General features: G+C 38.2%; 1 protein-coding gene across 1 annotated transcript in view; it reads right to left on the bottom strand.

The window, feature by feature from the left end:
* LOC134804043 (P-selectin) overlaps positions 1-27,762 on the bottom strand; it is a 136,830-nt gene that overhangs the window by 50,799 nt on the left and 58,269 nt on the right. The window contains exons 2-4 of the mRNA XM_063776921.1: positions 24,226-24,408; positions 23,632-23,841; positions 14,759-14,854 (exon numbers count right to left, since the gene is read on the bottom strand). Of these exons, the coding sequence (XP_063632991.1) occupies positions 14,759-14,854; positions 23,632-23,841; positions 24,226-24,408 (489 nt within the window). The remainder of the gene's footprint in view (positions 1-14,758; positions 14,855-23,631; positions 23,842-24,225; positions 24,409-27,762) is intronic.

Raw genomic sequence — 27,762 nt, forward strand, 5'->3', positions numbered from 1 at the left:
CGACTGCTGACAAATACTACAAGAAAATTTGCGGTTTGCGAACAAGACAATATCACACAAAAAAAAATCGTACTATGTAAACAGCAAACACATGATTCGTATAGCGAAACATCTGGACATTGTCTAAGCATTTCTTTTCGTTAAAAAAAAAGTTTAGGATCTGTGCATGGTGGCCTTTTAGAGAATATGGCATGTTGCTTACGACAACTCTGACTTTGACATTTAATATAACTATCATGGAGCGTTTCTATCGACCCGCTCTAGCGATGCACACTGGAACCCGCCCATACATTGCAGTGCTCAAAACTCAACTTTGCAATTGTGGGTATTTTGTACTCAAATTGAAATATATGCATAAACAGGGAGATATTGCACCTCACTGCAGAAAAATACCTTCATTATCAGTTGTCATTACATAGTTGCATTATGTCAAAGGTCTAGGATTTTATATGTCACATCTCAGTGGTAATTTGTATTGATTAACAAAATAGTTATTTCAAGTAATTGTAGTTGGTATGAATAACTCAAAATCCGCAATGACTTATCTTGAGCAAGGTATGTAGATTATGTTTTACGTATTTTATGTTCTAAAACAATTTTGGGTTTGTGGTATTCCGACAAATAGTAACATATATTGTAATTTAATAAAAATGGTCATATTTCCGATAATGGACAACATCTTTTGATAATTTTTAGGCATGATAGCTAAAAAAGTTGTCGTTATTAAGATTCTTTATTCGAAAGTAAAAGATGTTGTCCAGTTTTCGAAATGGGCCAAATTTTTTGCTCCGACTATTTGATCAGGCGTTTTTACTTTAGCGAAAATATAACTTTTTCTCACTAAAACAATGTTTTAGTGCGTAATATTTTACCTTAAGGTTATTTCTATGCATTTCGACTGTTTCAGATGAAAAAAGTGATACAATTTTACTTAATAATAACTTAATAACTTCCTTAATAATAGATCAACCAAAACCAGGTTTTGGCAATATTAATAACGGTAATGTGGCTCGAAAATTTTTCCAAAACTACGAAATATCAGCCGAAATTACTAAAATAGATGAAGAACTCATACGTCGCTTTTACATAATTTTACAAACAATTTCCAGTGGCTACAAGATCGATACGTGTAAATTCAAAAAATACTGTCTAGAGACAGCAAAGTTATATGTAAAACTGTACCGGTGGTGTCGCATGACACCTACTGTTCATAAAATCCTTATTCAAGGAGTCGCAATAATATCTGAGCACCTGATCCCAATAGGCAATTTAAGTGAAGAGGCCCAGGAAGCGAGGAATAAGGATTTTAAAAACTATCGAGAGAGATTTAGTCGTAAAACTTGTAGATTCGACAACATGACAGATGTTTTTAATAGGCTCTTGGTTTCTTCTGATCCCATCATCACCTGCACACGACCTCTGCCAATTATTAATTCAAAAATATTTCACCCGGAAGCTGTCAACATGTTTATCGGTGAATATGTAACGTCATCATAGGAATATTTTATTTTTTAATATAAATATAATGTAAATAATTATTATTATAAGCACTACTTGACATTACGAATGTAGAATAGTATTTTTTTTGCTTAATTTTACTTATTGTAGTTTTGAGCACAGCAATGTATGGGCGGGTTCCAGTGTGCGATGGATCAACGCCATGAATGTCCGTTAGGCTTTGGTTTTTAGCTTATTCTTCTAGCTGTCTCCGTCATTTCGCTTGCATCAGAAATTGAAGGGATCCCAAAACATGGGGTGAAAAATCGTTTTTATGTAAAAATAAAAATTCACCACATTTATTCCGCTGCTGCTCAATTGAACAATCATGAAGAGGACACTTAGATAACATGTTTTGGCAGCCTATTAACCTGTTGTTACTTTAAATCGTACCAACGAGTCCGGGAAATAGTCTCAAATTCAGCTCGATAGGCTTGTCCGGACTGTATTTGCTATACAGTATTGATGTTAATGTCTTATTTTAATTGGATATTTCGTATTCCGCTGCAATTTAGTTTATTAATTTATCATCGTTATCTCAAAACTTCCAATAAAATAAAAACATTAGAATGAAGCGTGCGTTCTTTTTATTTTCAGAGTACTTTTATTTTATTATACTTACCTAATTAATTACTTCTTGAAGTAATTAATTCAAGAATATAATTAACAAATCTGTCATAAATTGGCCACATTGAGAAAGAACCCTTTCTAAGGATCAGTACTAGACGCCATTATAGTTTCGCCATGCCTGTCCGTCCGTCTGCGCCTCATCTCAAAACATTTTGAGGGTAAAGAAGTAGTACGTTATACGTAAAATGAGGTTATTTTCGCTTTCCCCTGGGTGGAATGTCTTAAAAAATTGTGAAAATCATTTCTGGTGTTAAACATACCAGAAATGATTTTCACAATTTTTTATTGTTTCAATGTCATTATTGTTTAGTTTAGCCCATTGATTGGCTGGTAGAGTATACCTAAAGGCCGTCCTCCATTCGCGCTATCGTGTATTTAATTGTGCAATAAAGGAATATAATAAAAACTAAGATTTTATCTGAAATGTGCGTCACAACAGCACGTACAGTCGCCATCATATATATCGGAGCGGCCCAGGTGCTCACAAATATCTAACCCAGACTCTAACGCCTTTATAATAGAGGTGTGTTCAGATATTTGTGAGCACCTCGGCCGCTGAGATATATCTGATGGCGGCTGTACAAAGATTCCCAGCGTTCTCATTCCACTTTCATCGCTATGGCTCTGTTGTGGGAAGTAAATCAATTGACAATCGTAGAAAAGGTTTAGAAAGTGAACGTGGCTTTCGTTTTACGGTTCAACATTCGCCGTAATTAACTAATCATGCTGACTCTTTTTATCTTCAAGGGTCAGAAAATAACAGGTGTAACTTTATGCCTTACGTATCAGTGTCAACTATTAACTTAGGTACAATTTGTATCATCATCATCGTCATCTCAGCCATAAGACGTCCACTGCTGAACATAGGCCTCCCCCTTCAATTGTAAGCCTTATTATAAAGTCATAAGGTTCATCAATGATCAGCAAAGCAAAGTGTTGTTGATGTTCGAACAAAACATTGTAGCAGTGTAGGTAATAAATATGTAGTTATTTTGTTTTACAAGGGGGTAGTGTTGTTGTTTAACCCCTTAACTCACCTTTGTTTAACCCACAAGCTAATATTAATATTCGAGCATGGAAATGATTCCAAAATAGGTTCGAAAAGTGGAATCATGAGCATTGCGAGGATTTCAAGGAACGGGGGTTAAACAAACTTTGCTCCCGAGTAAAACACAAAATTGTTTACTACGCCAACGAGAGGAAAACTAAATATACATTACTAATCAAATTCAAATGAACGTTATCAAATACTTATCACTCAAAATCATCATTTAAAAGTCAATTTTATCAGCCAACATTAGCAAACAACTGAAAATTTGTATCAGATTACTTTGTCACACATGTGGACAAAATGTAACATTCGTATCAGTTTTTGAAATATATAGATTAGAGAGCCTTTACGAATATGAGCTGGTGTGATGCAAAATGATTTATCATAATGTCAATTCAATATTCAGAGAGGACAATGGGGACTACGTTTGTATGGCGAAGAGGTCCCCACAATCCTCTTAACAGTGTGGTGAGTGTGGTAATGACGGTAGTAATGAAAAAGTCTTGAGTCACTGAGCTAGTTATTCTAGGCAACGAGTCCCTAAATAGCACATTGATTAGTCTAACAGGAGTGGCATATAAACCTAATTTAATCTTGGCGCTCTCCTATTATATAAACCGTTTGGTGTGGTGTACGCGCGCCCGTTCTGGAGATAGAACGGGTTAACACCCGTTCCTACCTACCTAACGGTGTTGTTGAAAAAACCGGCCAAGTGCGAGTGGGACTCGCGCACGAAGGGTTCCGTACCATTACGCAAAAAACGGCAAAAAAGTCAAGGCCCACTTAAACATTTATTTTATTCTGTTTTTAGTAGGTATTTGTTGTTATAGCGGCAACAGAAATACATCAACTGTGAAAATTTCAACTGCCTAGCTATCACGGTTCATGAGCATACATCGTTATCGCGGGAGCAAATATAAATTTATTAAAGAAGTGGTAAAACAGACTGCCCGTTTAGTAAAAACAGACCTTTCTGCCTACACATTATAAGCCTCCAAGAAGTTCATCATACATAGCACGAAGTTTTTGTTGCATAATGTTCATAAATCTTGCTTTACACTCTGTTAGTAAATAATGACCCGGAATCGACATATCAAATAAATATTCATGATTTATTTTGTACAACATTATTTAATTTTTGTTGATCTTAAGTGATTTTCGTAATATACGACATAAATTTTCTCTATGTTTTCTACTCTTAATCTGCGGCGTCGTGCAGTAAATATCCATTTTAATTGGCTAAATGATCTTTCGACTGCTACTGTTGTAATGGGTGCGTTTTTAAAACGACGGAAGTAATCAAATGTAGAACGATATATCGTTGAATCTAGTACTATCTCCTTCTCCGATATCAGTTCACACATTTTTTTCATAACTTCATATCCGGCATTTTTCTGCAAAACCACTTTGAACTTTTTTAAAATCTGTTTTCCATCTTTATTCAAAATTAATTTGGATATATGTTTGTATGTATTTTGTACTATGGTCAAACTTTCACTAAGAGATAGATTTTGGCACTGCAGTTTATTTATAGCATCTTGTATTACTTGCAGATACTTTGCTATGAAATTTACATCTTTTCGAACTTTTGCACTGAGTAAAGATTTTTTTGCTTTGACGATGCACTGTGCGTCTGAATTACGAAATGTGTCTATAACGCTTTTTATTTCATCAAAATACTTGTTGTAGTAAGTGGTAGCCTCGATCCATGTTCCCCAGCGAATAATTGTTGGGTTTGGAGGCAAAGGAATTCCATTAAACATTTCTCTTAATGCTTTTACTCTTTTCGGAGATTTGCGAAATACTTTCTTTACATTTGAAATTAATAGGTTAACTTCTGGAAAAAGAACACGAACTTGATCGGCAACTCTGTTAAGAGCATGGGCTAAACATGTAACATGGACAATGTTCGGAAAAAGTGTTTTCAAATTTCTGCCAGCTTTCAACATATACCCCACACCATCAGTCAATAACAACAACACCTTGTCATGCTTATTGTGACCAGGGCCCCACAAATCATCCAGGGCATTTTTTACAGTATTAGTTATACTGATATTGTTCGTTTCATTTAAACATTTGCTTGACAGCATGTGTGGAGTTCCAACATCATCTTCAAGCATAGCACCTACTATAACGTTAGCGATTTGACGACCTATAGCATCTGTGGTTTCATCAACACTTACATATATATACGCGTCTTTTAATTCGTCTCTAATTATATCCATCTCTTTGTCGTATAATTCATTCACGCAAGTCTGCCTCAGCAAACATCCTGAAGGGACCTGAACAGTTTTTTCAAATTTTCCAGATACACAATCTTCAATGAAATTTTTAAATACAGGGTTCTCTATTTGAGACCACGGTATGTTACAGCTTACTAGAAATTTTGTCAGTTCCAACCTAAAATCTTTTTTTAGAGAAGTGTGTCTTTCAGAGTTAAAATGACGTTTCACGGAAGATTTAGTTTTACAAAAACTAATATTGCACTTCGAGCAAAATAGATTTGTATCGCGAGCCTCTAGCTCAGGATAATCCTGTATAAACAACCCCACAAATTCATCACATGTTATTTTCCTTCGAGGCATTTTAAAGGCAACTTCTATTTGATTATGTTGTTACAAATAAAGATCAGTCAAGATTGACAAATGTCTAAATTGACTGATAAGGTTGCGTACCTAATAGGTAATCTTTTTAAGTACCAATCAAGTCAAGTATGGAGGTAAGATAGCATTGATATTCAATAAAATAATTATACATTTTAAGGTCGTAGGTATAAACGTTTCTCTATACGAATGTCATTTCTGTTTTTGACTGTTTTTTATAATCTTTCAGTATTGTCAAATCGTATTTGCTCCCGCGATAACGATGTATGTTCATGAGATACAGCGTGGTGCCAGACAGACAGACGGACAGTGAGTCTTAGTAAAATAGGGTTTTTTGGATACGGAACCCTATAAAAGTGATGCGTAAGCATACGATGAGTTGATGAGCGCGTTAACTCATCAGTAGCCGACTTCTCTCAGAGCCTTAGAGAATATAACCAACGGAGTGGTCATTAACAGGCGTTCCCCTCTGTCGAAAATAGGCGGCCAATGGTCAACGACATGTCAACCACATGTATGGACTGACGTTTATCTGACATGGCTATTTTTACGTTACGTATACATTTGATGTGCCCCTCCCCCGCAAAAAACGGCAGACTATTTTGTACCGAAAATTATAGACATGGCGTCTCCGTTGGTTATATCCTCTAAGCTCAGAGCACTTGTTAAGCGTGCGATCCGGACTATATTCATATGAATATAATAATTACACCAACAGATTTTAATTATTTTCGTGTCTTGCTATTTCAGTCAGTCTCGGTACAAAAAGTACTGAGGTTGACTGAGGTATTAGCATGACAAATACGAACGTGTTCGAGAAAATACCAAGGAAAACAACTATGCACTAAATCTGTACCAGCTGTGTTTGTAGCCATCATACATTCATGTTCGTATTACTGGCCCCAATTTCACCACGGCTACAATTGTCAGTGACATATGTCGAGCGAAAATTGTCAAGCGACAGGTGACATATTACAATTTTATAAAATATTTTCTATAGAAATACTTACAAACATGACAGGCATTTTGCTACAATTGTATGTATTACAATTATGTTGTGACACAAGAATTATTTTTTCTTGTCGACATATTTGTAGAATTGTCGGTGAATCTTGACAGGAAATGAGTTATATGTCGGGATTTCGTGACAATTGTCGTGTTTCTTGTGACAATTGTCATAAACTTAGCAAGAGAAATATCTGATTGTTTCCGATATAATAAAGTTTTTATTAATAATACAATGATGGTGGCAAACAGGAATACGGCCCGCCCGATGTTAAACGGTAACCGTAGCCCATGGATGCCTGTGACGTCAGCAACAGTGATGTTTTACAATTGTCGCACCTGTCACCGTGGTGAAATTGGGGCCTCTGTACTATCATAAATTGGGTTAAATATAAGAATCTTATACTATCCCTAACCCAACACCTATTTCATAAGACCACCTAAAATGGAGCACCTGTAAAATAGGACTATAAACAAATCCGCGCTTTTCATCGCCCTATATTTACAGTGAAAAGAGGGTAATGCGTGCTCTTAAAAGTGTGATGAAATCCATTGAAAGACCGCTTGAAAATGGTGAAAATAACACATTTACTCTGTATCGTAATAGCTACCTTTACTAAGTTAAAGAACTCGCCATGTCTTTAATATGACGATTTAAGGCGCGGTGTGTAGTAAAATGCACTTTTTTGTCACCATATTTACAGACTTTTATAAGGATTTCATGCATTATTTTCTAGTATGTATAACTTCAGTCCTTGAACTACGTTATTGCTTGTCAGAAACACGACGGCTCATTATTTTCTCGATAGAATCTTAAGTTGAAAACATGCCTAACACTGTCTTTATTTCCTTATGTTAGAAGTACTAGGACGAAAATGTATATGAAACTTACTTCAGTCGATAGCTTTTAAGTAAATCGTCATTATTGCTTGTCCTTTTATCGATACGTTAATTTTTTCATTCATCATTTGATGAATTCAACATTTTGCCTACTAAATTACACCCTACGCGGCAATACCTTGCGCCTATTCCTCACGCCAGTACGCCCGTGACCACTGTCAGCGTCGGACCTGTGCTAGTTTAGCGGACGTTTCATAAAATGGGTAATCACAGTATAAATACACACAATGTTTTTCAACATACTTACGAAGAAAAGCAAAATAATTCTTAAATACGGTGACATTTCAGACATTCGTCCGTCATATTGTCATTTTATAACAAGTTGGGCAGCAAAGGCACACACCCATCTAACCAATCCGGAATTCAGTCACGATTGATAAATTGTGTAAACATATTTTAAAAGGCTATAAAATTAAATAAATTGAATAATTTAGACTGGTCACATTTTTGTAAAAATCGATTTCTACTGGCAAAACATATTACTTTTTGGCTTTTACTTCTTGGTTTTATTTTTTCGTTAATAATTTTAAAAGTATGACTCATAGCAAAAACAAATCTTACACATAAATAACAAACATAAAATTTCCTACAAGAAACATGTAGAACACTTTTCGCTAGGATCAATATTTAAAAAGACAAAGCAGCCGGTAAGTTAATTACAATCAATTTTAAAGTCCCTTTTTAGTTTTTTGTAAATAACTCGTAAACGGTGTCCCATAGCAAAATAGGTTTTTATGAATAAATAATCTACATAAAATTTCCTGCAAAAAATATCTGAACACTTTTCTCTAGGATCAATATTTAAAACGATATTAAAGGAAGAAAGTTCATTACAATCAATTCACATGTCACTTTTTTTAGTTTTTAGGGTCCCGTACCTCAAAAGGAAAAAACGGAACCCTTATAGGATCACTCGTGCGACTGTCTGTCTGTCTGTCCATCTGTCACAGCCCATTTTCTTCAAAAGTACTGGACCAATTAAGTTGAAATTTGGTACACACATGTAAATTCGTGACCCAAAGACGGACATCTTACGTAAACAAATGAATTTTAAACATGGAGGCCACTTTTTAGCCAAGGGGGGTTAATTAACATTAAGAACCTATTTTGCTATGGGCCACCGTTTACAAGTCATTTACGAAAAACTTAAAATAGGGACCTGGAAATAGATTATAATTAACTTACCCCCTTTAATACCTCATTAAATATTGATCGTAGCGAAAAAGTGTACAAAACCTTTTTTGTGGACAATTTTATGTTCAATATTTGTGTATGTCGAACCCTGACATCAGAAAGACGTATTGCAGCGTTATAGTTCATTATTTTAGACGCCTGTATAAAATCGATTAGCAATGTTGAGCTACGTATTATTTGGTTGTAACAAAATAAATAAAGTTGTGTAGAGAGTAACTCCGTCTATTGGCGCATTGTTGAAATAAAGTTGCGTAGAGAGTAACGCCATCTATTGGCGTGTTGTTGAACTGAGATGACAGGTAGAAGGCTTTGGAACGTCGAGAGGTTTCTCTCGAGTGAGCGTAGGCACGAGTTGGCGTTTTTGTCGGTATGTTGGTAGACTGGTCGAGCAGGTTTGCCAACTTGACTGAGGCGGGAGCGGAGAGGCTCCGCCGCTGGTAGTTCTTCTTGATCGGACCGCGCTAGAGATCGGACGTACTCGTTAGCCAACCTCGTGCCTAACTCGCTACGTTCCTGAAGGTTTATACCTGATTTAAACGGTTTCTTTTTACTTTCTTATCGCTCCCTTGAGTTAAAAATAGCAATTAGTTCTTTTAAACATTTAGTACTGAATTATAGTAGGCACTAGTATGGTTAACGAGTCCTAATGTTTATTTCATGCACTGGTAGCAATGGTAGCATACTGGTTTAGCTGTGAAGTAATACATTATCGTACTACCCCCACGCGCCCACCGCCTTTAGGACCATCAGTATTCGACATGTATAATATTTTTTTGCAACGGGGGCACCGTTTACGAGTTTTTTTACGAAAAAAAGCGACCTGTGAACTGATTGTGATTAACTTTCTTCCTTTAATATCGTTTTAAATATTGATTCTAGAGAAAAGTGTTCACATGTTTTTTTGCAGAAAATTTTATGGAGATTATTTATTCATAAAAACCTATTTTGCTATGGGACACCGTTTACGAGTTATTTACAAAAAACTAAAAAGGGACTTTAAAATTGATTATAATTGACTTACCGGATGCTTTGTCTTTTTAAATATTGATCCTAGCGAAAAGTGTTCTACATGTTTCTTGTAGGAAATTTTATGTTTATTATTTGTGTAAAATTTGTTTTTGCTATGAGTCATACTTTTCAAATTATTAACGAAAAAATAAAAACAAGGAACCTTAGAATTTATTATAATTTACTTTCCCTCTTTATTATCTTTTTAAATATTGATCCCTGCTAAAAATGTACTAAATCTTTTTTTATTGAAAATGTTGTGTCGATTATTAACGTTTAACAATATTTTTTTTATATTGGCCACCGTTTACGGAGTATTTACGAAAAACTAAAAAAAGAGACCTTCAAAAAGTGATTATAATTAACTTTCCCGCCTTAATATTTCTTTGAATATTGATCCTAGCGAAAAATTGTACGGAATCGTTCATGCAGGCAATTTTATGCAGATTACTTATGTTTAAGAAAATTTTTGCTATGCGCCACCGTTTAAGAGTTATTTACGAAAAACTAAAAAAGGGACCTTTAATATCAACTATCTCACTTCTAGTCAAGAATTCGATCAAGCAACCGGCAATTTCGGATTCAGCGGGGTCTAATTAGGTTAAAAAACCCGGTTGCCAAAAAATAATATGTTTTGCCAGTCGAAATCGATTTTTATTAGTGTCCGACCGAAGGTTCGGTTTCGGTTTCGGTTTCGACCAGTTTCGGCCATAAAATCATGTTTCGGCTGTAGTTTCGGTTTCGGCCTAAAAACGGCCGAACCTTTCGGTCGGGCCGAAACTTACGAAATGGTACTTCGTACTATGAAACTAAACTATGTGACAAAGACCAAAAGTTGGGGAATAAGTAGGACAAAAATATTAATATGTACCTACATATACTGATTCATGTATAGGTACAGTAATTAATTGGTTTATTATCAAAACACAATTCCACTAATGAGGGCGCCACTAGACGCAGTCTTAAGAGGCTGTTAATACCTATAACGTGCACACTGTCTAATTGTACCGGAGTGAATGAGATAGCACTGTCGCATGTTAAATACTGGGCCTGGGCAAAGGAATAATAAGAAAACTCATCATCTTCCTCGCGTAATCCCGGAATTTTTGCCACGGCTCATGGGAGCCTGAGGTCCAATTGACAACTAATCCCAAGAATTGGCGTAGGCACTAGTTTTTACGAAAGCGACTGCCATCAGACTGACCTTCGAACCCAGAGAGTAAACTAGGCCTTATTGGGTACTACTAGTCCGGCTCCCTCGCGATGTTTTTCCTTCGACGAAAAGCAAATAGTAGTTCCGAAAAACTCATTGGTACGAGCCGGGGTTTATACCTGCGACCTTCGGATTGAAAGTCGCACGCTCTTACCGCTAGGCCACCAGCGCTCAAGGAAATATCTCGCTTTTTAATACAATGGACATTGGTTGGAGTCTGTGCTCAACTACTTATCCTGAAGCCTGAAGCGCGGCTTTGACTTCGCATGAAACATGATGAAAGTTCGCCTCACTGGGACACTTCGGACGTTTAAGCCCAGGTGAAGACCCGGCCTTGCGATATTTTAACAAAAAAATTTCGCGCTCGCTGCGCTCGCGTTTTTGGTTGACCCTGTATCTACATGTTAGCTTGACTGGTGAATGAATAGAGTTAGACTAAGAAAATTATGCAATTATTTTGATAGCATACGCAGTGTTAAGTGCAAATGTTATTTATACGTCATAATTTCATAGAAGTTTTGACGTTTAAAATAACACTTGCACTGCGTGTGTTATCAAAATCGTTGCAGAATTATCTTGGTCTAACTCTAATAATTTTCTTAAAAAACTGCTTAAGTAACATCAATTTCAAGGACATTGGGTGTTGACAGCCCCATAATATGGGTGTAAAAGCCGTTTTATGACATTTTTTCAACGATTTTAACAAGTCTACAAAAGGTTCGGTTTCGGTTTCGGTTTCGGCCGAAACTAGAGCCAAAGCCGAACATTCGGTTTCGGTTTCGGTTTCGGCAAAAAAACATGTTTCGGTCGGACACTAATTTTTACAAAAACATGATCAGTCAAGTATACACTCGAATTGTATATAATTAATAATTATTTAGGTACACTCACCGACCTCACCGTCTTACCTACCATTTTTAGGGTTCCCTACCCAAAGGGTAAAACGGAACCCTACTAGTAAGACTCCGCTGTCCGTCCGTACGTCCGTCCGTCTGTCACCAGGCTGTATCTCACGAACCGTGATAGCTAGACAGTTGAAATTTTCACAGATGATGTATTTCTGTTGCCGCTATAACAACAAATACTAAAAAGTACGGAACCCTCGGTGGGCTCAGTGGGCGAGTCCGACTCGCGCTTGTCCGGTTTTTAATTTCATTAAGTACTCATCAAAATTCGAATTTACTAATAAATCTTATTCAATATTAATTGCCGAACTAAAAATCCCGGAACTGATAATTCAGAATACCGATGTCGTCAGAATAAGGACGTAGACGTGCTGCGCGGGAATGGTGCGGTGCGCCGCGCGGGGCGCCCGCCTGCCCGTTCTACCACGCGTCTGCTTCACCCCCTTGAAAACGTAAAACTCGAGTATAAGAGCGCCTTAATATAAACGATACTATACTATACTACGACGCATAAGTGTCAAAAATATATTGAGAGCCTAGTCTATACAGGGTAGCCAAAAAATGGTTGGCCCCATATTAAAAGTTGCTCAGTATAATCCCTTATTTTCTGGCCACCGTGTATATACCTATTCCGTGGCTGTTTTACAAAAACAATGTCACTTAGAAGTCTTAGAACACAAAAAGGGACGTATTAAATCCTTTCTCAAATCTTAAATGTTTCTCTAATTTCTTTATATGTTTAGCAACGAAAACTAGTATCATATTATCATATCATATCATATAATTTATTCAGTAATAGTCCAACATTGGCCCTGAATAGTACCAGACATAGATATATATGTTTCCAAGTGTCATGTAATTTCAGCATAACGTTTTAAAATGATATAACTTCGGTTGCATGGGAGTGGCGTTTTGGCGGCGGGTTAGGTATTCGGGCACCTTAAAAATCCAACTATGACTCTATTTGCCTTAAGTCCACAATACGTACAGTCAGCGGCAGAAGTTGCTAAGCGGGCGAGGTGTTCAAAATGATCATGACGCGACTTTATTGTTAAGAAAATAAGAGCGTGTCAAGGTAATTTTGAACACCTCGCCCGCTTAGCAACTTCTGCCGCTGACTGTACCTTGTATATATGGCGCCGTCTTACTTGAGTCGCTGTAACTTCAAACTCGGATAAATCCAACTGTCGGATTTACGTATTTTGGTACGAGAGGCAATTACATCACACGTTTAGGGGGAGGGGTTAAGAAAATGTGACATGTTGTGACAGGGGAGAGGGGAGTCACAAATTTCGTGACGTCACTGTAACTTATTTAAATTATTTAATTCGCTGTACGTGTACAGTTATTTTTATATTAGTTTAATTTTCTTAGTTTAATTTTCTTTCTTATTCAGTTTTTGGTTATAAAATTTCTTTTTTCTAAAATATTTTGATTCGATGCCGATGCCGATTTTGTTGAAATAATTGGGTGACAATGAACGGGGGGGGGTCAAAATACCTATAAATTCGTGTGATGTAATTAATGGATGACCCCATAGGGTAGATATTTCCTAAGAGGGTAGGGTGGATTTATCCGAATTTGAAGTTAAGCTACTCACTTAAACTGACAAGCTCGACAGCACTTTTTCTACAATCAATTACTATTTGGCTCACAATAAGCCCCAGTTACACCGTTTTCTTTCGCTCTTACTCAACACTGATATGAATCAGTCACTCGGATTGAAAGCTGAGCTGTTGCCATCCGTCTCAATTAACCAGTAAAGTCTGGCCTCAAGGTTCACAGTAAATATTCCTGTTCGTGGATCTTGTTTATACTGGTTTAGCACTGTTGGGAAGACAGCAACTATGTCACACGGGTTCCCATGCTCTCTCAATGGCGGCAGATTTTTTTATAAGATTTTATTTTAATTACAATGTGCCAATGCAAGTAAATATCTAAGGTAACTTTGCACGGATTTTGAAGTTTCAAAGAATGGAAGTGATCTTAACTCAAAGGAGCCACGCCGTTCTGTTGCTTAAATAGTGTTTAGATTTAAGTTTATATAATTTATATGAATGTTACGAGTATATATAGTCTATAAGGTATTTGTAATACGGGCCATATTTTAAGATTTTAAATTAATAAGTATAGCGATGTCCGTCTGCAATTTTTATTGTGCGTTTAACACTGCGGATATTCGTACTTAAGTTATTGATATTTTCTATTTATTTGAGTATTATTATATTTATGTACATATTATATAATATCCACGTTAAACATTTACAACACAAGCCTTGCTGCGCTTACCGGGCGCCTAGTTCACTAAATTGACAATTGACACCTGACACTGACATCTCCCTCCTCCTGCACATTTCAGGGTCGGTACGAAAAGCAGCAGAAGTTGCTTAGCGGGCCAGGTGTTCAAAATGATCTTGACGCGACTTTAATAATAGCGTGTCAAGGTAATTTTGAACACCGAGCCCGCTTAGCAATTTCTGCTGCTGACTGTATATAGTGGCAATTTTTACTTATTGGACCAGCAATGTAAGGTGAATTGTCAATATCAGGCGACAATTGTCAGTATGGTGAAACGGAGGCCAGACGGCCTAGCCAAGGTGACATTTGCTTGCGCTTCGCTATCGAATCTTTGTATCTCTCTATCAATTTTCCGTATAAGTGTGACAATGAAAGTTGCGTTTCGTTCACTACGGAGCGTTAGCGATTGGCATGTCAAGATTGTTCCATATTATTAATTAATTAAATAACTCACCGATGGTACCAGGGAACCAGGCGCAGAGAGGGTTCCTCTGCAGGTCGGAGCTGCTGTTGCCCACTCTGATCTCCAGGTCCTGCAGCGGTTGATGACCTGAGGTAGAAAAAAGGATTAACATTACTCAATCATTATATTAGTTACGTACTAGCGACCCGCCCCGGCTTCGCACGGGTTACACAAAACCTTAACAAATTACACACCTAAACCTTCCTCAAGAATCACTCTATTGATTGGTGAAAATATGTAGCATGAAAATCCGTTCAGTAGTTTTTAAGTTTATCGCGAATATACATACACACGAATAGACAGACGCGGCGGGGGACTTTGTTTTATAAGGTGTAGTGACAACCGGTGTATTTTGAGGTCCTTTAATTTCAAGCGTGCATTCCTGAGCTTAAATTAAGCAACTTCTTCAAAGAAACCGATATTCTAATTAACTCCATTTCGGGGATAATCGACTTAAATACTCACTCCCACTACACCATAACTTCAAGAGTCCATACTATAAGATAAGTACATACTCTTTTCCAGATAGGATTAGAGAGAAAATGGTTCTTTACATTGCAATTTTTACAATTTCATTCAATAAGTAAAATTTCTCAATTAAACGCTCACAATCTAGGTAAGTATACCGGGTGTGGCCTGTAACACGAGCAAATAATTAAAACATAGATTGTACTCCTCAAACGGTGATACTTTTGTTAAACAACTTTTTAAAATTATGAAGTATTTAGACTCCCTATTTTTCATACAAAATAAATATTATCTTCAATGGAGGCCATCGCCACGCCATATCATGCATTGTGATTGACGTTGCTTGTCACGCCTTAAACATAACAAAATTCGCAATACATTGCGTCTTAGAATAAACTTTAAAGTGTATTAAAACACAAACCACAAGTTATTTTTAAAAGTCGCTGAACAAATGTTGGTCAGTATGAGGAGTACAGCCTACAGTTTAATTTTTTGCTCATATTACAGGCCACACCCGGTATAAGTAATTCTAAATAAAATATCGAAGAATAAAATATTACCATCCAATTTATCCACCAATATTCTAAATATTCTAATTGTAGTTTACACAATAAATACGAGTAAGTAAGTATAAAACACGATGAGATGTGTTCCGGAATATTTGGTCACTTTCGCCGTCACTATCTATTTGACGCTGACTGTATCTGTAATTACTCATTATCGCAGTCGGTGTTACCTCTATATTAATGTAAGTATAAAAAATGGGTATTCAACTAAACAAGCACGCTCAATTGATCATTCGTGTTAATAACGTTGTTAATCAATTAAAATGGCTTTAATCGCACTTCATAAAGAATTCTACTTATTATCGCGTGCGTACAGTCGAGTTCACAAACCAGCGTTTTTTTTTAAATATATTCAGACGCCTCTAAGACTTCGACATTAAGGTCGTGTAAATATAGTTTTGGAACTACATATCTATAAACGTAATATTTCACAATAATACATAGCAGTTTTCATGTTATTCCATACATTGTGGCGGGAATTACGATGTAGCGCCTGTAGCTTGCATACTTTAAAGTTAAACTTTATAGTTCATTTTTTTTGCATTAGAAATAAGGTAAACAATCTTGATGTGTCTTTTAATTGTAAAACACATTTTAAAAATAATTTACGGCAAATATGTAACAATTATGAATCTAATACGATCATTTATATTCTTCTGCTTTCATAAGTAATAGTTACTGATTTTTAAAAAGCGTTTTTCAAATAAAAGATATGTCAAGATCGCTTACCTTCTTTCAAGTTCTTTCTAATGCTAAAAAAATCTATAGTTCACAACACAGTACTCGCCAATTTAACGCCTTGTTGAAAAAATGAATAACCTACATATCTTTATTACACTCATATTGTTATACAGGCTACTAGCAATAGATTGTGTGTCTACATCATTGAAAAAAATATACCTATAGAAGAGAAAAAGCCGGATTTTGGTGAAACTTGGATAAATAGAAAGGAAAAGCATGGCTTTGGGAAATCGCGTACCTACTCGTACATCCACACGTGCCGGGCTTGCAGCTAATCGCGCCGACTAGCATGTAGGGGTTGGTCTGTGCATGTAATATAAGGGAGGGAAAAAGGTAATTACCTTATATTACATGCACAGACCAACCCCTACATGCTAGTCGGCGCGATTCGGGAAATGAATTAGAGATTAACTAGATACGATATAGTAAAAAGATATGTGACGTCCCACGGGTAAAGGTACCTTATGGCGGTTGGCTCTTACGCTATTATTAACGTCGCTCCAATATTATTGCGGCGCTATGCGACGTAAGCGCCAGCCACCATAAGGTACCTTTTGCCTTGGAACGTCACATAACTTTACTATTTCATATCTAGTGAATCTCTAATTCATTTCCCGTATCGCGGCGCCAGCCGCCGTAAGGTACCTTTTGCCGTGGAACTTCACATATCTTTACTATTTCATATCTAGTGAATCTCTAATTCATTTCCCGTATCGCGGCGCCAGCCGCCGTAAGGTACCTTTTGCCGTGGAACTTCACATATCTTTACTATTTCATATCTAGTGAATCTCTAATTCATTTCCCAAATCGAGCCGAGTGCCTAAATCAAATCTCTTACAATCTATATGCATTTCAGATTTCGACATACAAGTTCGCATATAGGTACACATGACAATTTATGGCATATATGCAAGGACCTGTTATGTAAGTGTGCCAGTTACAGTACTTACTGTGTATGTGTATTCCCGCCTTAATGCATGGAATAAAAAGAAAACTGCTATTATGACTGTGAAATATGGCGTTTATAGATATGTAAGTATATACATATTATCGTATAATTTAATAATACATAAAAATCAAATGAAGTATTATTTTGAGGACATGTTCTTTTTTTCCAAGTCATTACGAAAAAAAATTAATTTTCTATTTACTGATAACCGATTAGAGTTAAACCGAGATAAGTCTGCAACGGTTTTAATAGCACACGCAGTGCAAGTGTTATTTTAATTTAAACGTCAAACTTCTATGAAATTTATGACGTATAAATAATACGGCGTCGGAATACAATTAGTCTAAGCCTGGTTTCCTTTATGTATTTAATTCTAGATTTACTGGTGTATGGTGTTTTCTCCTTTAACAGTACCATCGCCCACCCGTCAACTGTACATCGGTGGACCTTACGCCTTTCGTAATAAGGTCCACCGATGTACAGTTAAGAGTGTTGCTGTTTGTACTTAACTAAATTATGTAAAAAAGAAGTTCGTCGTCAACTCATTCCTATTACGAGCACGAAAATACATTATTTATCTACAAAACTACGGCAGACATCACCGCGCACAGGTAATCTCGGTCCTACGGTGAGAAACACGTACAACTGCTGTTTACAACTGTTTATACTTTCGGTGTGAAACCCTTGTAACTTGTGAAACCCGTGTAACTAGTAAATAGCGGCCGCCATAATTTTACATTGATAAATAAATATTTATTTATTTATTTTATTCCTATTTATTTATTATACTTTCGATGTGAAACCCGTGTAACTAGTAGGTAAATAAATCATTTACACGCAATGTTATTTGATACCTTTTAAATTTGAAATAGATAGTTTTTTATTTAGGGAGACTCGATTGATGAGCGAAGTTAGGAAAAATATCACTTTTTATTCTCCATAGAAAAGTGAAACACCCTAGGGGCTATTCATAAATTACGTCATTTCAAATTAGGGGGGGGGGGGTCTGGACATCGGATGACGGTAGCATGAAGTAGGAGGAAAAGGGGTCATTTGAAGCATGATTTTTGGATGATTATAGGGGGGGGGGGGGGTCAAAAATCGTCAAAAATCGATGACGTAATTTATGGACAGCCCCCTAATACATCCTATGTAACCACTAACAAAAGCCGAACGGTTATCAAAAGCTAATCGATGTCAGGGGTCTAGGGACTCTAGGGGAATGTAATACAATCCTAGTAAACCTAGCGAAATGGCGTAAGTCACCAAACAACAACCCAGGGAGTCATTTAGTAGCTAGTACCTAGCCTAGGCTTTATCTGTCATAAGTACATTCGAAAGCATTCGATTATAAAATTTGTTATTACTTACACAATAAGGTACAAAATCGAACGAGTTTTCAAATGAAAGATAGCTAACCCCGTCATCGATCTGCCACAGCCTAATAACTTTACCTTGTGAAGTCGACACACGCCAGCGGTTCGGCGCGCATTCGCAAGAGCCGGCACTAGGCTGTGACGCTGGTGACATGTGGTTAAGAGATAGGTAGCGGTTGCGGTGCGTTTGCCAATTTCCATGTAATTGAGGAAATGCAATTGGTTTCGAAAGGTTTGTGTTGAGTAAAAGTAAGAGTTACATTTAGGGCAGGTTGTCAAACATTTCATTACTGTTAAAACGTTGGCTTATTTTTATTGTAGGTAGGTACATAATATGCATAAGGAAGTTTCATACTATTTACTGAATGACGTACCTCGTGGTTGGCACAGGGCCCTTACAATTTCAATACCTACATACAGATGTAGTGCATAATTATTTTCCATCGTATTTTCACGGAAACGTACGAACGTATCTTGCTATTTCAGTCATTCTCGGTACAAAAAGTACTGTGGATGACTGAAGTAGTATGACAGATACGAACATTTCAGAGAAAATACGATGGATAATAATGATGCACTACCTACATCGTCTACATCTATACTGGTAGAAATCCGTATTTCTCAGAATATAAATTCAGAATATTACAGGAGTTTCCGCACTAGGCTTTATCTGTGTGGCAGTTACAAATTAACTAATGGATTAGTGGACACCATTTAACTGCGACTGTGGGAGTCTTGTCATTTCAACAAAATTTGTAGGTACATATCTGGACACACGTACAGATACAGTTATTCAATCAGTTCTCGTATTCCGTTCCGGCTCTATCAAAGCTTTGATTATTTCAAATATGTCGAAGTAACAGAGCTATCAATCAAATCAATTCTAGAGTTAGATCGAGGTAAGTCTGCAACGATTTTCGGTCATAATTTTATAGAAGTGTGCTATCAAAATCGTTGCAGTCTTATCTCGGTCTGACTATGGCGAAATTGCCACTTAAATTTTGGCATTAGAAAAAAAAACGATGTTACTTTTGTTGTGTTAAATCGCAAATGCCTCGCGTCAAAACAGTGCGGGCGGGCCAAGGCTTCTGACACTTTGATTTCTACGATGGGTGATCGGTGATCAGCTGATCAGTGATCACTGATTATGTTATATTTTCTATAGATTGCGGTCAATCTTGGTCATGAACGGTCACCTGCAATAATACGATACTCTTCGAAGGCCGCAAAAAAATGTGACACGCTCTTATGGCTCTACAAATAAGATCGTGTCCGTTATTTTTGTGGCCTTCGTTGTGCTTTTGCAGGGACTGAACATGAACTTAGATGCTATACGGTGTTCGGTAGTCTACATTCAGCAAGAGAAGTGACTGAGCGGGCCAGCTATTCAAAAATAACTGACCACAACTTTATTTTTAAGAGTAGGTACATTTACAAACAAGTGTGTGCATTTTTGAAAACGATTAAAATAAACATACCGACATAATGAGAACCAGCTCTTCGAAATATAAAATAAAATAAACGAAACATATATATTCCGTACTATATTAAAAAGGCGCACTTAAAATACGCACAAAATATACTCGTAAAATCAATCCGCCAACTGAAAACGCGAGAATCCAACAGTACGGTTACCATCAGTTTGTAACTGACATAAACGCCGTCGAGAACGTAATTTACTTTCTATACATCTCGCTCGCACTCGCATATTAGTGCAAACGGGATGTATAGAAAGTAAATTACGTTCTCGACGGCGTTTATGTCAGTTACAAACTGATGGTAACCGTACAGGACAGTTATCTGACGTTTCGTAAACCTTACTGCATGGCCATAGGGTCCACTGACAGTTAATTACGAGTGCTTACTTATAACCTTTAGTCGCCTAGATGCCTATAAAAAGGTACACAATATTCTGAATTCCGATACATTTTGAATATACAGGGTGATCAATCCAAATGGGTCAGTATGGAGAAGTCAGAAACTATAAGAGATAGCGAAATCTGTTCTTAGGAACCATGGCGTCGATTTTAGATTTAATAATAATGGCATTCAATTTTTTTTAAATCTATCATACATAACCGGGATTCGAACCTGGTCAATATTCTTGTTGTTTGTTTGTATGGCAACTTTTAAACGATGCGTGATAGGTGGGGGGTGCTCGACCAAATATCATAGAGGGCCCCGAGACAAAACAAACTACATAAAAAAAAAAAAAAAAATGGCTGACTTTTTTTTTATTTTTTCAAGTTGGTCCGAGCGCGCTGAGATTTGGCATGCGGCGAGCCTGGGGGCCCAAGATTACCATGTCACAAAAAATTTTTGGAAAAATCCAAAATTGCGGCGGAAACGGGTAAAGTCAAATTTCCAAGTAGGTTAAGCGAGCCCGAAGGGCGAGCTTCAGGCCGGGAGGCCGAAGGCCGACCCCGACGGAGGGCCGAAGACCTGGAGCCTCCACCCCGACTCCCAAAACGCGACTCCTAATAGGAAAAGTGTTGGGTCGTGTTTAAGCTCCAACTCCCCCCTCTCGTGTGACGCTTCGGGGCCTTCGGCCGTACGCGGAGCTCGGCCTTCGGCGTTCGCAAGCCTCGACGCTTCGCCGTCGGGCATTCGGCCCGCCGGCTTCGCTCATCAAGACAGTTGACTTGGTAGAACGCTTGGAAGCACCGCATTCACGCAGCTCGGCCTTCGGCCTCGCGTTTTGGGAGTCGGAGTGGAGGCCCCGGGCCTTCGGCCTTCCGCCGGGGTCGGCCTTCGGCCTCCCGGCCTGAAGCTCGCCCTTCGGGCTCGCTTAACCTACTTGGAAATTTGACTTTGCCCGTGTCCTCCGCCATTTTGGATTTTTCCAAAAAAAAAATTTGACATGGTAATCTTGGGCCCCCAGGCTCGCCGCATGCCAAATCTCAGCGCGCTCGGACCAACTTGCAAAATTAAAAAAAAAGCCAGCCATTTTAAATTTATTTAAATGTAGTTTGTTTTGTCTCGGGGCCCTCTATGATATTTGGTCGAGCACCCCCCACCTATCACGCATCGTTTAAAAGTTGCCATACAAACAAACAACAAGAATATTGACCAGGTTTGAATCCCGGTTATGTATGAAAGATTAAAAAAAAAATTGAATGCCATTATTATTGAATCTAAAATCGAAGCCATGGTTCCTAAGAACAGATTTCGCTATCTCTCATAGTTTCTGACTTCTCCATACTGACCCATTTGGATTGATCACCCTGTATATTTTTAACAAATCGAAATTGGATTTTTCTTTGCAAGTTTCAATGTGTGGGCGGGTTTAATACATGTGACATGGAAGGCAATTACAAACTGGCTTCGCACTGAAAATCAAAAGTCAAAAATAGAAATTTTACTTCGGATTTTATAGTGCCGTTTTTATTTATTTTCAGCGAAAACGTCCGCCTCGAGCTCAGAACCCCTAGTGTACATTTCATTCGATAACGTGACGAGAGTTCGCGTTTGCGTCATGTCTATTTTTGTATGGGATTATGAACAGCGCGCCAAGTGGTACGTTTTTGAAACTCAAAATCCTGTACAAAATGACACTTAACGCAAACGTCATGTCACGCCATCGAATGACATTTACACTAGGGGTACAGGGCTATAACCGCGAAAATCGAAGTTCGCAAATTGCGGGCATTTTTCTCGGTCACTCTAATTACGCCTTCGTTGGAGTAAAAGAGAAAGATCCCCGCAATTTGCGAATTTCGGGTTTCGCGGTAGCCCCTCAGGTATAAAATCTGACAGGATTAACACAGGCCAATTAGATCGTATAGTCACTTGCACAGAGAGGTGACCCCCCTGCATAGAAATTTGTTTGCAGGAGGGTCACCTCTCTCTGCAGCTGACTGTAGACTGATATCAGAATGACATCTGACTGATGTCATTCATTTATCGTGCATTTTGTTCGCACTTGTCCGTACGTGTATTGTCACGATTGACAACTAAATGACACCATTCCAATATCATCCTAATATCTCTGTACGTTTCAATTGGCCTTATAGTACAGTCAGCAGCAGAAGTTGCTAAGCGGGCGAGGTGTTCAAAATGATCTTGACGCGACTTTATTGTTAAGAGAATAAGAGCGTGTCAAAGTAATTTTGAACACCTCGCCCGCTTAGCAACTTCTGCTGCTGACTGTACCTACATACTAGTTTATTATTAAGGACTATTAGTGAAGTCAATTGGAGCGTGTTAATGATATTGGACGTGAGGTGCATTTCCTGCCAACGTTAAACGGGAAATGCACCTTAGAGCGAAGGTGACACCTGTACGCTTACCACGAGCTTGACATTGACCTGACACTGACATATTCGCTAGCGTGTGCGTAACTTACTTTCTATGCATCTCGGTTGAACTGGCATATTAGCGCAAGATAGATGTATAGAAAGTAAATTACGCAGACGTCAGCGAATATGTCAATGTCAAACTGGTGGTAGCGGTACTGGAGGATAAGTGACAATCGGTTATTGATAATGATAAAACCAATCGAAACTTAAAGTGCTTCTAGTTGGCTCAGTAGATATTTGCCATTTTCAAAAACACCCGCCTTCGAAGTTATCCCTATGTAGGTACCTTAATGTATGGAAATTATCACGGGACCTTTCGATGAACCCTGAGGACTTTCATGGCTTGCTGCAGTTGCTGCCTCAGCATATCCACCTACCACCGAAGACTGGCCTTAAGCTGTGTGATCGTGCATACTCCCGTAATTTTCCATGATATTTTCCAGTAGATGACAAAAGCAGTACTCACCGCAGCAGCCTCTAGTGGTAACCCTGACGACTTTAACAGCATAATGTCTCAGCAGATCCACCTGCCACCACGGGCTGGCTTCACGCTGCGTCTCCGTACACCTTTTCCCATCATGTTCGGTAGTCTTCTCCCCGTCGTTCCCATTGGCCGCTCCGCCGCCGCGGACCGTCGTTGATTGGTTGGCTGGCTTCCTGAATGCCACGTTCGTGCCTGTTGGAGTGGAATGCAAGAAATAACATAATATAACAAAACATAAAACAACTGAGACTAAAATAAAACATAGAACTTAAAACCACTAAATCATTTATACACAAAAGGCAACAAAACAAATAAAAATAAATGAACATTTCCGTGGCTGGTCTGCTAGACAGCGTTCGAGCTACTTGCTTACCTGACAATTTGGCGAATGTAGTGCAAACATTTTCAGCGGCAACTTTTCAAAGGGGATTAATACAATTTAACCTCAAAACGGCGTGGCGACGTCCGTATCGCTTTAGTATGTGAGCAGGGTCGCCATGTGAGGTTGGCATCAAATACTACTTACATTATGTTTAGTTGAGGTCATTACATTGTAAGTTTTATTTTAAAACTTACCACAAAATGGTGGGTCAGCGGTCCAGTCGCCCCTCAGCGTACACTCCCTCTGTCGTGCTCCGAACAGTTCGTAGCCGTCGTCGCATTCGTACGTGGCGATTGTGCCCGGGGTTATGGCCGCGTCGCTCGGTAACGACACGCGGGCGTTGGGCGGCACTGCTGGGTGCCCGCAGCGACGTTCCACTGGAAAAGGAACAGTTTTTAAGTGGTTGTATAAAAAATATGTAAAAAAATTGTGGTACGCCTATATATATACGCCTTCGGTAGTTGTAATATTTCTTTTTGGGAGCTTAACTTATTATGGGTGAGACTTTATTTCAGTTGCGTCTACATTTACAATCTATGAAATATAAAATTTCACCTATGAACACCTACTCTTTTTGATTACATCAATGCTCTGTTTCCGCCACCCAAAGGTTGACTGGAAGAGATTGCTGTTAAGCGATAAGCGCGCCTGGTGTACGCTGCCTCGTAAGACTCAGACCAATATTTGCGCTTTTGAATTTGGAACTTTCTTCTATTTACTGAATTTGTATTTGTACATGTAGTTACGCCGTGACTTACGAGGTTCCATAAGCTACAGAATAGATGTAGTGCATAATTGTTTTCCATCGTATTTTCACGGAAATGTACGAACGTATCTTGCTGTTTCAGTCAGTCTCGGTACAAAAAGTACTGAGGTTGACTGAAGTAACATGACAAATACGAACGTTTCCGAGAAAATACGATGGAAAACAATAACGCACTACATCTGTATATATTTTACGGAGGTGTGCAAATGAGAGTATTACTCGTAATTACATCTATCTATCTATGCGTGGTGAACTAACGCTTCATAAAGGCCTCATAATGCGGTGCATGTTAAGTCTATGGTCCTAAATTACGCAGAATGCTTGCTAAGTGGCCGTGGAATGCTATTATGAAGGAATGTGCACTCCAAGGGCCTGCCTATATGTCGTTACATTACTGTATGCTATATTATAATAGCAGCGATGCGTTATGGTTACACGCTAATCAAATGACGTAAACCTAATTACTCGCTTCTTGATCAATCTCAAGTCAAACGTAAAGGAAGCACCTCACGCTCATTCCACATTATAAACTAAAATGGATGTTATACACGAAATAATAAGTGACCATGGCCTACAGGGCCCAGGGCTGGGATTGAACGCGTCTTCTGCATTCGCGGCAGATGCCTCAACCAATCGGCCACGCGAGACACGGCGACATAAGGTCGAATTTTCTCGCGTATGCAATCTCTTAAAGGCTTAAAGCGCCCTTTGGCCAACTCTACGGTAGAACAGTATGATTCATACCTCCTATCCGAAACAACATGTGATTCCGGGATAGCGAGAGAGATGGCGCTGCTATCACTATTACCCTATTCTTCTTCTTCTTCTTCGTTACACTCTTGACAGAGTGGTCGTGGCCATTATGTAGACTTTTGAGCGACTTGTTTAACGACACGTCGTCATTCCTCCCGTAGGACTGCTTCCCGTGAGCATTCGCTTACTGCATGTGGGCGACACACTGGGTTTGATTTGGTCAGTCCATTTCATTGGCGATCTTCCTCTGGCCTTGTCATCTCCCATTCTTCCTTGCACAACTAGATGTTCTATGGATGTTCCGTCTCGCCGAGACACGTGTCCAAAGAAGTTGAGGATCCGAGTTTTGACCGTAGAAAACAACTGCTCTTTACTGCCAAGCTCCTCAAGAATTGAAGCGTTGGTCCGGAACTCAGTCCATGATATACCCCGCATTCGTTTCCAGCACCACATCTCTAGGGCATTCGCTTTCTGTTCTTCGGTTGCCCTTAGTGTCCATGTCTCAGCAGCATAGAGAAAATTGGGAAATACATATGAGGGTTCTGACAAACCTGGTTTTAGTGGTCCTTGTAATGTTCCGGTTCCTCCAAACTCTTTTCATTTTGTCCATGGCAGATTTTGTAATCATCCGGCGTTTGATCTCTTCTACGCAGCCACCGTTATTTGTGATCAATGCCCCTAAATAGATAATTACCCTATTACTAAGAAACAAACCATCCCTCCATTCCATGTGCTAACGTTCTAGGAAAATTCTAGCGAGATGTATAAGTTTATTTTTCGTGCGCCATCTAGAGTTAAACCAAGAAAACTCTGCAGCGATTTTGATAGCCCACGCAGTGCAAGTGTTATTTTAAACGTCAAACTGCTATGAAATTATGACATATAAATAACACTTGCATTGCGTGGGCTGTCAAAATCGCTGCAAACTTGTCTTGGTCAAACTCTATCTTGAGAAGTGCAGATGCGCTTTGCTAATGTGGCGACGCTGCATGGCCAAAAACGAGAAGATGGCACCAATTCAAAAAGGTCTCAGAACAAAGAACTAACTTATACATACAATAATACAATACAGTTTTTCTCAATTTACATGTTGCTGCATATCAAATGCAGATGGCGTTGTTTTATGAGGTTTATCTGTCAATTTGAAGGTGTACCTTACTAAAATTCAAATAGAGTAGACAAATAAAAAAAAAATTCGTACAATAAGTACATACGATACATATTATTTAATAATGAAAATCTTATTTTCTGTTCCGGATTTCATTAAAGGAAAGTAGTAAGTAGTTCAACTAATTTTGTAAAACTAATTCTGTGGCTAATAAGGTAATTAGAAACTAATCAACTAAATACCTTGTGTGTTCAATCAGCTGTAGGGATTATCAGTAGGTCAAAGTGATGCAACCTACGATTAATTATATATCGGGTCATCGGTATAAGCGTGAAGAGGTAGCAACCGTAGAGACAGAGAGAGAGTTATTTCACATTTATAATATTAGTACCTATGGTTCTATGATACACGTAAATTTAATTAGGTACTTTATTAAATGGGACACTAAACTAGGCTAACAAAAAAAAATAAGTTGAATAATTTAGAAAGTAAATAGATTTTTTTCGTAGATTCTGCATTAGGAGCCATAGAGGTTATTGACCTTTAGTTAAATTTCATAGAAACATTCTACTGTCGCATCTCGTGATAGCCAAGCCGACAAAGCAATTGGGCCTGCCATTAACTTATACCATTCCGCATATTTTCATTACGCGGCAATGGAGTCATTTGCGGCTAATTGTCGGCAAAGTTGCACGCAACGGACTTTACTACAGTGGAACCACGCTAACTCATACCTCGATAAGGCGAAATCCTCGTTAACACGAAATAAAATGCTGCTCCCTTCCCTTCATAGCTCAAAACCTCATAAAGACGAAGTAAGCAGCGATTCCCTTCCCGACTATTCAGTACATTTTTTACCTCTATAACTCGAAAAATAAAATTTGACCTCTACAACTCGAAAAAATTGTCGTATTGTTTTACCACCTCTATAACTCGAAGTTATTTACTAACAAACCTCTGTAACTCGAAACAGGCAATAAAGATTGTACTTCCTGCGGTTTCTATAATTACCTCTCTAACACCAATTTTTCAAGCGTTTTACCTCTGTAACTCGAAACCTTTTTAAGACGAACAAAAACCTATAAGAACATCCCTAAGTCGATG

This window comes from Cydia splendana, chromosome Z (assembly GCF_910591565.1).
Source record: "Cydia splendana chromosome Z, ilCydSple1.2, whole genome shotgun sequence".
NCBI lineage: Eukaryota > Metazoa > Arthropoda > Insecta > Lepidoptera > Tortricidae > Cydia > Cydia splendana.